At 38.5% G+C, this 17,892-nt stretch overlaps 2 protein-coding genes across 3 annotated transcripts; one reads left to right on the top strand and one right to left on the bottom strand.

The window, feature by feature from the left end:
• Positions 1–12,258, bottom strand: ticrr (TopBP1-interacting, checkpoint, and replication regulator). Of its 2 annotated transcripts, none has more exons than XM_034307404.2 (22): positions 11,124–12,258; positions 10,755–11,010; positions 10,430–10,662; positions 10,080–10,290; positions 9,460–9,595; positions 9,168–9,301; positions 8,822–9,013; positions 8,579–8,724; positions 8,370–8,470; positions 8,081–8,168; positions 7,876–7,958; positions 7,548–7,775; positions 7,380–7,467; positions 7,225–7,300; positions 6,980–7,114; positions 6,774–6,864; positions 6,601–6,659; positions 6,377–6,511; positions 6,071–6,213; positions 3,379–5,416; positions 1,023–1,151; positions 1–743 (listed from the first exon to the last, which is right to left on the bottom strand). In XM_034307404.2, exons 1-22 carry the CDS (start codon positions 11,799–11,801, stop codon positions 613–615), a joined length of 5,511 nt encoding a protein of 1,836 aa, XP_034163295.2. In that variant the 5' UTR covers positions 11,802–12,258; the 3' UTR covers positions 1–612. The 2 variants fall into 2 exon arrangements, with proteins under 2 accessions (XP_034163295.2, XP_026775705.3); XM_026919904.3 differs by having other exon boundaries at positions 10,755–11,007; positions 11,124–12,257.
• Positions 12,259–12,515: 257 nt separating this feature from the next.
• Positions 12,516–13,590, top strand: zcrb1 (zinc finger CCHC-type and RNA binding motif 1). Its single transcript, XM_026919499.3, has one exon. The coding sequence runs from the start codon at positions 12,593–12,595 to the stop codon at positions 13,250–13,252; it is 660 nt and encodes a 219-aa protein (XP_026775300.1). The 5' UTR covers positions 12,516–12,592; the 3' UTR covers positions 13,253–13,590.
• The last annotated feature ends 4,302 nt before the right edge of the window (positions 13,591–17,892 follow it).

The raw sequence follows: 17,892 nt of genomic DNA, 5'->3' as shown, positions 1-17,892 counted from the left end.
AACTATTAAGAACATAATCTTTATTAAAATAATTTGTTTCATATTTACACTTATTTCACAGTTTATGACAAGACAATGAATACCAGGTGTCCAAAAGTGGTAGTCCAACATTTTTTGCAATTATTATTTCTACTTACCCAGAGGCAAAGTGAGCAATAGAAATAATACTTTTCTTCTGTGTACAGTATGAAAATAGCACCACTGCCACAGCAGAAGAAATGAAAGCAAACATGGCACATTCTTTATCAGCATTTACCAGTAATTAATATTCTTCCTGTTTAAAAGTTATCACCATACGATCTATGCTACATTGCATGAAGGTGCAATTAAGAAATTCATCATCATGGGAGGTAGAAGAAAATTTAATTGCAGAAAATGTTCAACAGTCTACTAACTGAAGAAAACTTAAAATTGGACCACACACAAACAAAAAAAAAGCCTTGAAATATCTGACCATTTTGAGATTTTTCACATAATTAAAAATATATACAATAGTACATAAAATCCTAAAGTCAACCTAAAGAATAAAAACAATCAAGACAAGCAATGATGAAACAGAAATATATAAATAATATACAGCGACATCACAAAGTGTTAAGGTTCATCAAAACCTTATGGGTCCAGCAGTCTCTTCCGGCTGTACGTCCTACCACAAGCCTGGCGCCTCCGTGGTTGGCTAACAGGCGAGACATTAAATGTGTGCATGCCCTTACTACCGTACTGCTCTGAGTTTCCACTTGAGTCTGTGGGAAGATCACAGAACTGCAGGTAAGTCAATGTAAAAATGTAAGTCCAAGCTCATATAATGGAACTAATGAAAAATAATGTTTTGTATGACACCAGACTTAAGGGTTATATTAAACATCCAGCAAAGTTTGAATTAAAAAGTGTGGAAGCATCCTGCTTTGGCACCTTAGAATGAAATATTACGTATTTGTCCCTGTCTAATCTTAATATTTAGACAGTGACTGTTTAAGTACATATCCTCTTTATATCATGTGTTGCTGGTAGAATCATCTCACCATCAGATTGTGTGGTTTCCTTGGTAACAGAGGCTGTTTTCCCTTTGTATAAAAGGGGTGACTGGGTGAGAGCAAGGATTCCACTGGCAGAAACTGGTTTCTTCACTTTGGAGTGTGGAGGGGTGACCACTGTGGAAACAATCACCCACATATTCCATAAAGACAACAGGTAGTACAGAACTGGTTTTCATACAAAGACGTTTTTGCCACTTACCTAAATGTAGGTGATCAAACTAGAAATATTTAATGAGTGGAAAAATATTTCATGTCCAAATTTTGCTTACTTTATTTCCCACTGAAGCTAACACAGCTAACATGCAGGCATGTTCCAATAATTTTATCATAATAATCATCTCACCTTTTTTCCACAGTTTATAGCAGGATATTATATTAGGGAGGTTAGATTAAATGGTGACCTTCCTTTCTTTTGTTTAATAGGTACTTTTTTGTTTGTGCACTTGTTGAAAGCACAGTTGAGTTAAGCAAAATCTGCACAAAATGCCCTACAGTCTACAACTACAGCGAGAGCAGCGTATAGCTTTTAACGACCCAGTCAGTTGTTATTGTTCACCAGTCTTTTTGCAAGTTGATGGTTTATGCCTACAGAATTCAAGATCAGTAGGAATTCTTTGGAAATATTTTATGAATATTTATGTCAGGTTTGTCTGACATTTCAGATTTCACATTTGTTTGCATTATATTACACTTTTTCACCAAACAGCAGAGTAACAAATCTGTGATCCCACATCATTTTGTTGTTATTTCCACTGACAAGTGATCTGTAACCCATACAAAATTTAGTTCATGCTGGTAACCACAAGTAGGACACATGAGTGCAGATAAACATAATACAGACAACTGAGTAGCACAATTGTTGCGAGAAGGCAGCCGAGTCAGACACCAATTTTGAAGAAGAAGAAGAAGAAGAAAAAAATACTAGCTCATCAGGAGTAGTAACCGATAACATTCCCACTAAATTCAACTGGAACCTGGAAAGTTCCTGCTGGTTCACTGCATCCACATAAAACCAGACGCAGAGTAAAAAGTAAATCAGACCTTAAAACATCTGCAATGTTGCTACTGTTGTTAGTATTTTCAGTTGACATTTACCAATTCCTAAAATGCACTCAGAGGAATCAAGGAACAAGGAGATTGGAGGAGGGTCAAGGTTACAAAGCTGCTTCGGATGCAGGAGCCTTTTTTTTTTAAATTGTAGAGTGTGACATAAACCTATGGTGTAAAATTAAATAAAAATAAAACATGCCTTGCTTTAAGAGCCATATGAAAAGTCTAGTGATGTTTAATTCACTTAAGCCACTTTAAAGTGAAGCTTCAGTGAGCAAAGATGTCTCATTTGTTAGATGTGTTTGTCCTTGATGTCCTCATTTCTAAGGTACAATTTAAGAAATAAGAAATAACCAGCTTGACTAGAATACAAATAGTTCAGGATTCGGATTAGTAGCCATATCAGTTCCTCTGCCCACACTGTCTGGTAAAAAAAAGTGCTATTAGATTTTACAACAAACTGCTAACAAACTGCTATTAATTTTACAACAAAACTGCTGCCAAAAGTTTGAAAACAGAATTGCATTTATACCTGCAAAATGCTGATTTATTCATACATTTTATGAACTTGCAATAAATGGATAGTTTCAACAAGTTTTTGTTAAAGCTATTACCGGTATATTGTATTGATTTTGGCACATTGCTTGTATAATGCTGATTAGACAGTCATAAGCTTCTATTTTTTGTATTGGCTACATTAACTTAGCAGAACATTTGGACATCATGCATGTTTTGGCTGATCACATATATTTGAGTAGAGTAGAAGATTTGTGTAAATCTTTCCCTCCCCCAAAACATTTTCTTTAACAGCAGGACATAAAAAAAGCAAACGTAAAAAAAACAAAAAATAAACTTTACTACCTCAGAGATTACCATTCACCCTCGACAGGGTGACGACCCATTGCAGGGCACAATCACAATTGTGCAATTTGGAAATGTCAATCAGCCTACAACGCATGTCTTTGGATTGGGGGAGGAAACTGGAGTACCTGGAGAAAACCCCCGAAGCATGGGGAGAACATGGGCGCACACACACCCCGGCGGTGCGAGGCAAACATGCTAACCACTAAGCCACTGTGCCCCTCCCCTGTCCAAATACTTATGGACCTAAATGCATAAAAGAGTTTGTGTATTATGTATTAAATATGTTTATTATATTTATTATGTAATTTATCCATAATAGCACCCAGATTAAAGATTTCAAATAACTAGTTGAATCAGTCAAAAGTTTGTATCACATGTTAAATGAATAATAAAGCTGCTAATAGGTGATATCTGGTAAAAGTCTTACCTGAGCCAAGTGATCCGTTCCCACTTATCCATGACAAATCATCACATTTCATACTGTCTCTTTTGTCACAGTTATGCACCACAGATTCTGCCCAGTCCATCTTCTCTGAAGAGCAGAGCTTGGATGGAATACCTAATGCGTATTTAAAAGCAGGAGCGTCCCTAAAAACCTTAGGCTCTTCTGTCCCTGGTAGCCTGAACACACCGTCAAGCTCTGGGTCTTCCAAGATCTCAGCCCCTTCCTTGATCTCCTTGGTCCCCAACAAACCTGTCCTTGCCCTTTTCTTGCGAGGCCAGGTCCTGAAGTTCTCTGGAGTTGACCTTCCTACGCTCTGAGGAGATGGGGTCCAAGGCATGTGTTCCCCAGGACCCAGGGGAGAAGGGCTATTAGTAAGAAGCCTTGTAGGAGTGATTGACTGGCATATATATTTCTGGACACCTCCTTTTCCAGGTGTACAATGAGGAGGGGATATACAACTAGGTTCTCGATGTTTGGAACAATGTGTAAGTGGGCTATCAACTCTTGATGGCTTGTTATTTATATGTGAAACCAGCCCTTTGGCTGCATAATCAGATGTTTCACCAGAATTGAAAGAGTCAGTACGTTTAAACTTAAGCTTAGGTAAACCTGATGCCTGCATTTCCAATTCTACTTGATAAGTAAGAGGGTTGGGTTCCACAAGCTGCTTCTTTCTATGCGCAGGTGTTCCTGAGGCCTGTGGACTGGAGAACACTGGAAACCCAGGAGAATAACCAAGTCGTGCTGCTGCCTTTCTTTGTTGCCGATCTGGAGTCTGACGGAAGCCATATCTACTGCACCCTTGCGTACTTTTGGCAGAAAGTGCTGGTGTGCCTGTGAATTCAAAAACCTCTGAGAATTTAGATGACTTCCGTGAGAAAGAAATGTTCATCTTGATGCCCCCAGTTAATTCTGTCTTCACTACTGAGGCTTCTGCAATATTAATGCTCTCTTCTGTAGAAGTAGCACTGAACTGTGAGGAGTCAAACTGTTGGGTGTCTGAGGATGATGCCTCCTCTATCATCTGAATGCTTTCATTCTGTCCATCAATACCTTTAGTTGTCCAAGTCTCACAATGTAGTGCCTGATTATGCTCTGTCTCATTTGACAAAGTCGTTGGATGATTTGTGCTAACAGGTGTATGACTGCCAGAGGATGGTGATCTAAGAGTTGGCTCTGGTGAGCTCTCTTCATTAAGTGAAGATGTACCTTTTCTGGAAGAAGAGCTATCAGTTAGGCCTTTAGCTTGGTCAAGAGGCAGAGTAGAGGAATGTTTAAGAGGTGTTCTTCCAGAACGAGTACACATTGTGTGTGTTGGTTCAGGGCTTTTACTTGGTGTTTTTATTCCTGGTGTTGGTGGTGATGGATGATCATAGGAAAGAATATTTGGACTCTGTGGGTCACCTTTCTCTGGCAAACTTAACGTTCTTCTAATTTTCTCGGACCTCTGGCTCAGCTGGGGTTCTTCAATGCCAACATTTCTAATAATTTCAGATAGTCTTTGTGCTGTTTTTGGGGACACCTTGCTTTTTTGTTGACTAGCTTTCTCAGGAGTTTTGAAAATATCACCCTGATCTCTGCAAAGTTTGCTTGGTGTGATCAATCTTGGGGAATATCTAATAGAGGAAACTGGAGAATCTGGGACTTTAAATGGTTGTTCTGGTAATCCTTTCCATGGAGATGGAGACCAAGTCACACTTTTCCTTGGGGTTCTCATGTTGGGGCTCCTAACAGAGGGGCCAGAAGGGGACCCACATTCCATAAAGCTTTTCACAGGGGTTTTAAGAATGCCCTTCAGTGGGCTTTTCTTTGGTGTTTCCAGCACTAAACTTTTTGAAGCAGGAGATCTAAATGGACTTCCTCGGAGGACCATAGTGCTCTCGCCAACAGCGCAGCCTGGGCTCTTAGGGAAGAAACAGCTTTGAGCTTTGGAGGAAGAACTGGGTGTCCTGGGACTTCTGCTTCCAACTACAGAACCAAGCTGTTTGTGTGGAGATTTTCTTGGAGTTTTATTGCAATTCTGGGGGGAAAAAAATGTGTGTCAGCGAGGTAAGGACAAAAACAAAGAGCCAGTTTAGCTTCTTTTCCCTTTTATGAGATTTTAGCCCATGGAGAACAACCCCGGGTCATAATATTGTATATTACATATTTAACACAAGAAACAAACAAATAAATAAATAACAATAGTAACTTATCCATTTTTGGTTTTTGATTAATTACATACCTGGAGTAGGGTTATAAATCTGTATCTTCTTAATTAAATAAACAGAAAGAATTTTCAATAAATATTAACTATTAGTTAAAAATGTTACTTCCTTACATATTTTTCACAAAAAAAAGTGTCAAGGGAGATCAAATGGACCAATATATCTAAATAAAACACAGCATGCGCATTGTGTGGCACATGACTGCGGTTCTTAACATGAGTCTGGAAACCATCATTGGGTCTGCAATTGTATTTTTTATTGTTATTATAGATTTTATTTCCTAATCTAAAGCTTGATAGCTTAAAAAATGCCAAATGCTTCAATTCTACAGTATGACACAATGCAACTGGTTTAGTTTCTGCATGGACAAAGTGCAAGAACAAAAGCTTAAATGGCTGGGCAAAAAAGTCTGAGAACCACCAAAATACACAACCTTGTGTGTTCATTGGTACTGGCAGATTTATTACCTCAAAGACAGAATCTGTAGACCCAAGCCGATCAACTTCAGCGTCTCTAATGATTGATCTGGACGTAGATGGGCGAGCGGGGGACTCAGCAGCACCAAAAAGAAGTCTCATTGGTGACTTAACAGCCTTAATATTAATACCACCTACAATTGTGAGCACAAAAAATGCAAATATTATATAACCTCAGAAGATATCAAGGTCTTAGGGGTTAAAGATCAATATTTATCTACCATGCATGTTATGGTCCCAGTAAGAAATGAAAAAACAATGCATAGTCCAAAAACAAGGCAATGTGTTCTTGCTCACCTTTACTTTCAGAGACTGGGAGCTGTGAGGAGGACAAGGCTCTATCCAAATTTCGAGAGCGTGGTTGTGAGCTTGAATAGAAGACACTGGAATGTCTCCTTGCAAGTTTTTTTATTCTAGGACTCCTCCTCAAATCTAGCAAAAAATGATGTCAAGATATAAATAAAACGAAGATCTAAACTAAATGTTTAATATACACCTTTACGATAATTAAAGTAACTGACCCGTAGCAGGTTTAATTGGAGACTCCTCGACAACGACCATATCAGTGTCTCCAGAATTCCTGAAAAGGAAGACATACACTACTGATTCACCATTTTGAGTTAAAATAATGATTCAAGAATCATCTGCTCAGTGGCATGACAAAAAGCTTTACTGCTTAATTTGTGAAACTTACCTGCTATTCCTTTGTCTATATAATAGACGATTTGATACCTGCTTATGCAGGGGGGTCTCGGATACTTTTTTTGTTAGTAAAGTGTGTTGTCCTGCAATTGGAAAAATGTTTTTAAAACAACAACAATAACAATAACAATAATAATAATAATAATGTAATACACTCTGATCAAAAGATGTATGACAGATATAGCAAACTTTTATTACCATCTTCCTTTTGTGATCGTTTCCGTTTCTTCATTATATCTACTGCTGATACAGACTGGCTCCGAGGCATTTTTGCTTTCTTTGAGGACGACATTATCTCCTGGTTAAAGAGGTTTCTCCTCACCTTTGTCACTTCTGCAAAATATTGTTGACAGTTTACAGAGAGGCACTACTTAGTCTACTACATGGCAAAACATTATACTTAAAGCACAAAGTATTTAGCAGTAAGATTTTGCATTACATGCCTTGAACTGTTTGTTTTTGAGTTGGTTGGCCTCCTACACTGAGCTTTTCTTGAGGAATACATTCCTTTGGTTTTGCCTGTCACGACAGAGAAAAGCAATGGCAGTGATTTTCCCAGTCTAAAGTACATCAGATACATTAAAACTAAAATACTCACTTGTCTCGTGGATTTCCTGGGCATCTCTATTTGCCGGATGTTCTGCGGGGCCTCCGTCATGCTCTTATGACGTGTAAGCATGCTGGTTCTGAAAGGAAACAAACAGTGCATTACATATAATTCTGTCATAAGCATATGAACATAATATCCTTTCTGTTTGTTACCCACCTTCTCTTTTTAGCAGAGCGATTGCGTAACTCTTCAAGCCGGTCTCCAACACTGGAGATCAGGCTCTGTGTGGCTGACACTGGTGAGCTGCTTACTGAAACACTTTCCTTTGCCATTGAGTCATCACTAAAAAAATCAGCAGGCAGGACTGCAACAAGTACCTCGGGCAGCTGGGTGCCAAGACTGTGGTAGACGTCTGCCAGGACCTTAGGTATGCCAGTCAGGTACCTATAACATACCATATGTAAACATATTATCTCTAGTTACAACAGGATCAGCTTTAATTACAGCTTCACAATTTGTATTCCGTCAGAGTTCAAGTACTTACAATGGCAAAACCTCCTCCTGCATGAACTTTGACAGGTAAACAGGATCTTTTGTCAAAGATATCACCCGCAGCATTCCAGCCACCTAAGACAAATGCCAGTGGAAAGCTCATTATGTTTTGTTTATGTCAAAATCCATTATTAGCACATCATAATTACAAACTAAATAGTGTCTGATGATTACTGCTTTCAGCAAAATCTTCTTACCTCCTCCACCATCTGCTCCACATGATCTTGATCATCTGAAGACAGCAGTTTGCACAGCTCAAGGCTGAGAACTACTTGTAGCTGACAACTTACAGGTAAGAGATTTTTAAAAGGTTTTTAGAAAGATTTTGCATTATTCCACAGGTGAACAACAACAACAACAATAATTATTATTATTATTATTAAAATCTGTTTCTGCTGTTACTTTCTATATATCCTTAAAAAAAAAAAAAAAAAAAAAAAAAAAAGAGTTGTTTATTTAGGATGTTAACAAAAGATCAATACATACTCTCTGATTTTACTCTCAGTATCAGCAGTACTTCCATAGAGCTGACGAATGGACTGGGTGCTTTTTACGAGGTTCTTCTTGATTATATTTAAGAATGAAGCCTGCCAAGGGAGAGACAATAAAGTGGTCAATAACTACAAACATTTTCACTAATGCTGATCATTTCATTGTATGTAATGACATATCTAATTGGTGTAGTTCTTGCTCACCCCTGTATTGACGTTACTTTTGGTGAAGGTTTCCACCACTGAGAGCAGGTCCTGCACTTGAGTGATGAGAGCGACGCTTTTGTCCTCAACAGCCTGTTGATATCTCAGGTTCAAATGGGAAAGCAGTTCCTCTTCATTTTTAAAATCTATGATAAAGTACATATACAAATCATTACTTTCCAACTGACTGTAAACACACATGAGCCAATGTTTAATAGCAAGCTTAAAATTCTTATTACTCACGCATGGGACCAGGTCTGGTCCTTTCACTGGAGCATCTCTTGCCTCGCTTCTCTGTGCCTTTGGCAGTGCTGGAAGAGTCTGTTTCTGTCTGACTCTTTTGTGCTTTTACGTTGAAGCGAGCAACATTCAGCATCTGCAAAGAGCGACTCATGGTCTTCATCTTCTGGCGAACTGGTGTACGCTGAGTACCTCCTACAGGACGAAGGTCATTAACAAACTGTTCATATTCAACATGCAAACTGAATTGAAAAATCATAAAGGTATTGTAAATAATGCCCTTGTTAAATAATAATAGAGTAGATTGAATATTAGAATATCAGTCGCCTGATATTAGGGATGTACTGACGTTTTTTGCCTTTCAAGCCACTGCTGGGTCCGTCTTTATTGTTTTGATAGAGCTCTGCTAGGCTGTTTGTCAGCTCCTGCTCCTGACTGGAAACTTCTGTTTGTTCTTGCTCCTCTGGAGCAGCATGCAGAAGCCTACCGGTGATGAAGCAGTAAGTGGCATATGTCTTAATAATAATTTTATTATTACTCATTGTAGAAAAAACTCCTAAACAACCAACGTCTGCCAAATGGATAGCTACATAATAAGACTTATAGTAGGACTGATAATAATAACAAATAAGAAATAATACCTCATTGACTCCATCAAATGGCAACTAATCCCAGATTGGTCAGATAGAGGAAACCAGCCCTCTGCAAGCTCTGTTGTTAGATTAGTCCACTGCTGAAGCTCTTGAGTTGCCCATTCAGGAATGTGATGTGGACATTCTGGGGATACAAATGTTATTTCAAAATGCATTTTAAATGAATATTTTTGGATACTGCTCCTCTTTCGACAACATAATTCTTAGGATGTAGCATAATGTGTATAGACAAGTTAATCCAAGTCAACTAAGCTCCCCCCCCCCTTTTTTTTTTTTTGCTATTAGTTTGTTTGGATAGTCTGAGTGAAATTAAATCTTCTGGGTTTTTTCCTACTTGGTCCAGTGGTTTCACACTCCACAGATTTCAGCAATCCACATAAATTATTTAATTTATCAGAAATATGGTAATGGAAAAGAGAAATAAACCTTGCAAATTTACATATAAATCATGGAACTCAATCAAGCACAAATAATAAACAACTGTAGGACATTAGTATTTTCAGCTCCACTATAAAGTACACATAGCATATACCTAATATCTCACTCCAGTCTGTGCTTTGTCACTGAAAACTCATAGTAGCTTATTAAAACACTTGTAGCATACATACCTGAGGTATCTTCCTCTTTCATGACGTCTTTGAGAACACTACTGACAATGTCAGGTAGTTCTGAGGTGTCAGGAAGGTCTGCTGTTTCTGAGGGAACAAGGCATGTACTCAGAGCCTCCTCACTGTGGAGAACTGTCAGAAGAGCCAGATTGGAGGACAATACTGACAGTACTGCAGAGTGGACCTGACCACCTTCACTGACCTCTGCTAGCTGCACAAACAGAAAAAAAGCATTACGTTGAGCACTGTATGTGTAGTATCCTAATAAGGCATGTAATACAGCAGTGCTATGGCTTGTTTCATTTAGTTATTGTTTTTAGAGTAGCTTAGACATAGAGAAATGGTGTTACCATGTCAGAAGCTAGAATGAAAAGCTCCTTGAAGAGACTTTGAAAAGCAAATTGATCTTGCTCTGATTTCTGTGGGCAAAACAGGACCCAGCACTCTGAAGCTGACTGTCTGAGACGGCAGGTGTCCAGGCCGTGCAGCACACTTCTGAGAGTCACCTCTACAGGAGCACACAGACGCCTCTGTCTGCACGACACAGGCTCCAGCAAAACACTGCAGGTCTGTTTGTCCTCATCTAGTACCACAAGGGACCAGAAGTGTCAAAGTTAAAGTATAAGAGATTCATAATGGTGTCAAAACAGACTTTTCTGGGGCAATATTCATTACCTGCACCCCAGCAAAGCGTTCCTATGAGAGCTGGAAAGGCTCGCTTGTAGATCTTTTCAGAGGACAAAATGTATCCTGTACTTGAGCCAGTTGGAAAGGCAAGTACTCTCTTGTTGTCCCTAGGGCTCGAGTTAGGATCTTTATGCTTCAGGTTCATACCAGGGGCGAGCACAGGAATCACTTTTCCAGCTACTGGCTGCAGCGCCTCCATGATGGTCTTCAAGCCGGTGTAGTCATCGGCCTCATTATTAACCTGCTGACAAAGTGCTTTGTATTAAACAAAGTGGGTGTTTGACATATGTATGCAGTTTAAATAGCCGTCTTATTAAAAATAAATAATAATAATAAAAAAAAAAGGTTTAAACAAACCTCACAAGAACTGCAATCGGCCCAGTGCAGGGCAACTTTCCGATGAACTAGCATGTCTATTAGACCCTTTGGTAGAATAAGCTCAGGTAAATCCCTCTGACTTGCAATGTTACTGCTGGACAGCTGGAAAAACTCCATCACCTCTCTTCTGGAATATGGACACTCTGAGACCACAAACACAACATTTTTTCCTTGGCATGAAATATCATCATCTGCCAAGGGAATATTTGCGGCATTCCTGGTTGACCTCCTGGGTCGCAGTGAGAGTTTCGTGGGAGAAGTCATGTCTGGCCTGTCCCACTGGAAGTCCAAAAGGATCTCCTTTAGTGTGTTTTGGACACAGATCGCTGGGCTCGGTCGCAGTCTGTGCTGCTCATCAGAGGATTTCTGTTTGACACCAACTTTATGGACTAATTCCCCCTCAAACTCGCTGAAGGCTTTCTCTTGAAGTTCTTTGAAATCTGTACCTCTTGTTATGAGACTTGCACTTTTTACAGTTCTTGAATGGAAAAACTTGTAACCCCATCTCACGTTCTCGAAACCATACTTACTACCCAAGGAAAGCAGAACTTTTAATATCCACTGCTTTAAAGAACTCAGATACAAGTCTCTTGGGAGGTTGAGCTCTTCAGACCGACAGTCCACATCGATAGCAAAAACAACATGAGCAGCCATCATTCACTGGTACGAAATGCATTAATAATGTTAAATAATAATAGTATTGGTTAAATCTACGCATCCGGGCCCAGTCTGGCTCGACAAAACACATATACAAATGGAGACTGCATGACTGTTTTTTCTCAATAACAAGCTAGTTTACTTAGCAGGCTAGGTGACTTGCCCCATTAGCAACATCTAACCTTATGTTAGTATTAGCACAGTAGCTAAACAAACTCAAACAAAACTAACTTGTTGTAAAGTATCTGAAGGTGTACATTTACCACGAACTGTCATGAAACCGACTTTTTAACGTCCCCACTGACCGAAATATACGGACTAGGAATAAAATGTTACATTAAAAGCACCATTTATAACATATACGATTTCAAATCGCCATTTTCCTTCATTCTCCGAGCTCAAACACTTGGCGCTTCAGAGTTGACTTTCCAAACTCGAGCTGTCATTGGCTGAGGCGTCTGTTCCACTGCGTCATTCATTTCACCGCCTATGATAGGATCAGAGTAACGTCAATCAAACAAAAAACAGCTTTTTTAAAAAAAATTATTTTTATTTTTTTTTTAGGTCATATACACTGTTTTGATACTGACACATATTTGCGTAATAAAAGCATATTTTGAGAACTTACAAACTGCAACCCATGAGTATACACAGACCAATATGAAGAGTAGACAAATGCTTGTTCTAGCAGGTGTTTCGTCATTTCCGACTGCTCCAGGGGCGCGTAAGTAGTTCCGGTTCAAATATTGACAAAAATACGAAAACAGAGCAACGAATACTTCGGTGCAAAAATGAGTGGCGGTTTGGCTCCAAGTAAAAGTACTGTTTACATTTCCAACCTTCCGTTTTCGCTGACCAATAACGACTTGCACAAGTTATGCACGAAATATGGAAAAGTCGTAAAGGTGACAATTGTGAAAGACAAACAAACGCGGAAGAGTAAAGGTGTCGCGTTTGTGTTGTTCCTGGACAGAGAGTCAGCGCATAACTGTGCTCGGTCCCTGAACCACAAGGAGCTGTTCGGCAGGACGGTGAAGGCCAGCATCGCTATCGATAACGGAAGAGCTGCGGAATTCATCAGGAGGAGAAACTACACAGACAAGTCCAAGTGTTACGAGTGTGGCGAAGATGGTCACTTGAGCTACTCCTGCCCAAAGAATTTGCTCGGAGAAAGAGAGCCTCCACCCAAAAAGGAGAAGAAGAAGAAGAAGAAGATGCTGAAGCACACTGATGAGGTTGAGCCAGAGGAAAGCGATGATGAAGGAGAAGACCCTGCACTGGACAGTTTGAGCCAGGCCATTGCTTTCCAGCAAGCTCGAATCGAAGAAGAAGAGAGAAGAAGGAAGCAGAGCACAGGAGACTCGAGCCACACATCCACATCAGACAGCTCAAATAAACCCAGGATCAAGAAGAGCACATACTTCAGTGATGAGGAAGAGCTCAGTGACTGACGAACGTGATCCTATTCTGAAGATCTTCATTATCAGACATCAGTGGTTTAACTACTGGTTAAAACAGCCGTTGGAGCTTTCTTGAAGGCTTTTCAAGAACTTGCACTTGTCACTTGGTGTTTGGAAAGCTGCAGTAACTGATGCTTGATGAACAACCCCTTGATGTGATTGGAAAAGTTGTGGTCACTCTGTACAGCAATTCAGACAGTGTCTGTTAATTGTTTTACTCATTGTCTTTTACACTGTAAATAGTCAATAATCTCTAATAATTGGTACAGATGTTTACTGAATGATTCCATGATGTAACTGAATGCTATGCAAATAAAGATAAAATGTTACCAGTTTGTGTGGATAACTGAGCTGTGGTAATGATGAACTGGTATGAAGAGACAGTTACTTCAGAGTACTTAGTGTGGGGATGTAAATGTTCAGTTAAAATATGAAAAGAACAGTGTGAAATTGAATTTAATATGATCTTTAATGTTAAAATGTTTACATTTCATTATTATGTACAATGATTCATCTTTCCATAGGTGAAAAAATATAATACAAATCTGAAAAAAAATTGTCATTTTAAAATGAGAATGGATAAAAATAGAGAAAAATTAGTTATTATCCCTCTCATTAGTTTAAAACTCCAAACCATTTATATAACTTCAGTTGTCTGACTGTGTGTATTCCCACCTTGCACCCAGTGTTCCTCGGAAAGGCTCCAGATAAAGTGGGTAATAAAGATGAATGAATGAGATTTTAGATGTCTCTGACTGTAGGCGTAGCATGTATTAAAAAATCTTAAGTTCTACAAGAGTTCTTTGGATAGTCAAAGGCTTCCCAGTCATAGGATTATACATACACCATTTAATGGTTTATCCAGAGAGATTAGCTGAAGAACCCGTAAGGGGATTCTAGGTTTGACCTAAATTTCTGATTTCTAAAACTGCAGCTATTTAAACGTGACAGCCTAACTGTTATACAACGAATAGAGCATGACAGGGCATCAGTGAAATTGATTAAATTCGAAGCAGTACATGCTGAAGTGTTTTATTTGAAGTCTCCTCCATATAAATCCCTGTGTAAGTTGTTACTATAGAAATGGTAACATACAATATTTGAATGAGAATAAACATGTGATATACCTTGCATCTGAAACTATTGTCAGAGCTGTTTCTGTTATAGAAAATGAACACCTTCTGACCAATCAGAATTGAGATAGCAAAGGTGCTCTGGCACAAAGATGCATAATATATCTATACCCCCTTTTCTTTTTTTTTGTTGAAGACTCAGGTTCTGGGCCTTGCACGTGAGCCCAACACTAGCTCTCTGGCAGACAAAGGATTCACAATTATTCTCACAACTAAGATTTCATTATCACTTTTTATGCTCTAGGGTTTCAAAAGAGAAGTTCCTTGGAGTTTATGGTTAACACAAGTATACAGACAAAAAAGGAAAAGGCAGCTACACTTTACAAGACTGACTACCCATTGGCGTATCCTACTGTGTTGTAGGAACAGGGTCTAAAAAATAAAACAGCTCTCACAGGAAGATATGAACTTATACCATGGCAGATCTAAAAGGACATAAACTGATAAGGTGAGTCAGCAAGACAAAACTAGACAGTGACATGAGAAGCCATTTTCCTTTCTTATGGGAATGGGCTGTTTACTGTCAAAATGATTGATTACACATTAGACTCCTAAGTCTCTCATCATTACTTGTCAAACTAGGCTGTCTGCATTTAGAAGACTGAAATAAATCAATAAAAAAATGGGCAGCATAATTTTAAAAAGCTCCTGTGTTTTTAAATTAAAAAGCAAATCCGTAACAGCTTTTTATGATTATTACCAAGACCATGGCAGTTTTTAGGACTTACTCTCCATTGTTGATCTTCTACACTGGCTGTGATAGTTTCTCATCACTTGCTGTTTATATGACTGACGAAGAGGAGCTAGGTGATAATGGTGCAAAGTCCTTTGTCTCAGGTCTGTTTGAAAAGCTTAAGAAGCTTCTCTGTCTCTACCCAACATGGAAATACTTTGTGAGCACTTGTCAAGGGTTGGATTTTGTGTAAGAGGTTTCAGTGTCTTTGCATGCTGTAGCTTGGATCTGAATTTCAGATTCAAACCTTGACTACTAAAACAAGTTCCTTTAGCAATATAACACAGTAACTGAGTTAGGTTTTTTATATTAACCATTTTACCTCATGACATATTGAGAACTCCCATTATGTGTACTCTTGCCTACTGCCCTCATCATGATTTGAGAAAATGAGATCCTAGAGGAGAGATAAGTGGCCTACCTTCTGTTCACTGTGCCATTTCACTGTGTTCCTCTGATACTGATAGAACAGTGTGTGGGAGAAGATTATTCTATTCTATTACAGATCTGAGAAAGAAAGAGGTGGTGTGAGAGAGAGAGAGTGAATAACATAATACTCAAGGTAATCTGTCTCTTGGTCCCAGCCCAGCACATGTGAAGGTTCTGTTCTGTGGTGTGTTAGAATCTAGGTTAGAAGCACAGAAAGTGAGTGCATTCTCAGGCAGCTCCTCTCAGACGTAAAAAGCATTCATTATTAACACAATGCCAAACACGAATGCCATACTTTTAACACAGAATGGGGCTAAACTGATATATGTAATTGTACATGACTGGGTGCTGTTTTATCATCTAGTCTATCAGTACCAGGAGCTGTTATCAGTCAAACTAAGATCAAAGCATTGCTGTATGCTTTAAATCCTAATATGGTAAATTAAATGCTGAAGTGTATTTTGTACACAGTGTTTGTTCAGAATGGCTTGCTTGCTATTTCTAAAAGAGAAAACAGAACTAATTCCCAGTCCACCATGGATGATTAATTCTTCTTGCCCCTCGGCATATGCAGTAACAGCAGATGCCTATCAAAGGCACAAGACTGAGTCATTGCTCTTCTCTCAATAGTCATTCCTGGTGCAGGTCCATATACTTGACTAGACAATTATAAACTCACCAGTATGGAGTATGGCAATGCATTAAGCCTAAAGATTAAAAAGCACTCCAGAAAGCATCTGCTAGCAAATATATGGATAAAGTGAGTCAGTACAAGAATCAGATTTTTTAAATCATATCTTATATCAGTGACTTCAGCTGCCATTAGTGTGAATATGTCAGTGACCATTTAATACACAAGTGAGGCTGTAAATCTAGACTGAACTTTATAAGGAACAGCATGTTGCATAACTAAGATTAGGAGTAGCATTTCAACTGCCTGCTACAGGCATGCTGTTTTTTAAACTGGAGAATGTTTTCCCTTTTTTTTTCCGCAGGCACATGAGGCTTTAGGCCACAGTCCAGAAACACAGGAAGACATAAAGAATCAATGTACGAGATCAAAATCTCCTATTAAAGATTACAGCAAGAATACATGGGATACAGATTAGGTGGTGTATGCTGGATTTCTGCTGTATTTCTGCTGGGAAATAGAAGGTGCAGTGTACAGGGGAGGCCTGAAACAGAACACTGGGTTTGTTTTTCTGACAATTTCGAGACATGATATTTCATCACCAAGGCAACTGTATAAAAAGTAAATGGCATTAAATGGATTAACTACAGCAGCAACTGTGTTAGTTAAACATTTGTTAGATCACATTTTTGCTTGTCACAGTACATTCAGATAAAGGCGTGCAAGGTGTGCATGCAGTAAAGTATGTGTGCATTTTTGTGGCCAGCTTTTAGGTCATGTCAAATAAGTGGCTTTACTGCTATTATATAGGATTTGCACAATTACCACAAACACAGCAGTGTTCAGTTGGTTGCAAAAGCAAGTTTTTCTATAATGTAATTAGATCAGTAGACATCTAAAATTGAAGCTATTTTTAGCTCTTATCGAGACTGCACACAAGAAACAGATCAGTCTCTGGGTGAAGTGTCCAGCGAGGGTCTGTTGAAATATGTTTTCAGACTAAGGATGAGACATGCAAGCTACCATATCAGAGAAAGGCTCACCCATGCACTGTGAAAAAAAAAAAAAAAGGTATATGGATGATTGAATATAGGTAACTTAAACAATTTGTTTTAAACAAATATAAGATTATAAAGCCCATTTCTAGATATGTTCACTCAATTCAAGCTTGACATTGCCTTATTCCAATTTTGCTTATTGCAAGCATTTATTTCTAGAAAGAAGCAAAATTATCGACCAATAGAATAAGATAGTTTTAATCTTGAAATTAATGAATATGTCTAGAAACAGGATTAATGGTCTTATATTTGTTATAATTTCATAATAAATTATGAAATAATTTTTACTTTATTCAGGATATCATCACTTGTTAAGATACCCTTTTTTGCAGCGTGGCCTGATAAATCATGATAGCTATCTATGAAGGAAAACAGATTCATAATCTATGAATGTGCAGTCTCATTAAACGTGATCCTAAAATGTTTATATTCAGAGTAATAAAAAAATCAGCATTTTTTTTTTAATAAGAACCTTTAAAACCTTTAACATTAAAAACTGTTCATATGTTTCTGGGATAACATTATTATAACCATTTGCATTTCTGTGTTTTGTTTTCATATGCTTTCACCCTTTTGGCTGAACAATGCTTAACTTAGAGTAAGTAAAAATAACAGAGACATACAACATAAGGGCAACATCACAGGTG

This window comes from Pangasianodon hypophthalmus, chromosome 9, assembly GCF_027358585.1.
Source record: "Pangasianodon hypophthalmus isolate fPanHyp1 chromosome 9, fPanHyp1.pri, whole genome shotgun sequence".
Classification (NCBI taxonomy): Eukaryota; Metazoa; Chordata; class Actinopteri; order Siluriformes; family Pangasiidae; genus Pangasianodon; species Pangasianodon hypophthalmus.
Note: the sequence above shows the minus strand (reverse complement) of the source record. Positions and strands in the feature narration are given on the sequence as shown.

Bases quoted from the DNA above. Each gene is read 5' to 3' on its own strand.
- ticrr (XM_034307404.2), bottom strand. From the start codon at position 11,801: ATGATGGCTGCTCATGTTGTTTTTGCTATCGATGTGGACTGTCGGTCT. The intron at 11,011-11,123 runs GTTTGTTTAAAC...GCACTTTGTCAG, and splicing joins CCGATTGCAGTTCTTGTGAG to CAGGTTAATAATGAGGCCGA. The intron at 9,596-10,079 runs GTATGTATGCTA...TTGTATCCCCAG, and splicing joins GAAAGAGGAAGATACCTCAG to AATGTCCACATCACATTCCT.
- zcrb1 (XM_026919499.3), top strand. From the start codon at position 12,593: ATGAGTGGCGGTTTGGCTCCAAGTAAAAGTACTGTTTACATTTCCAAC.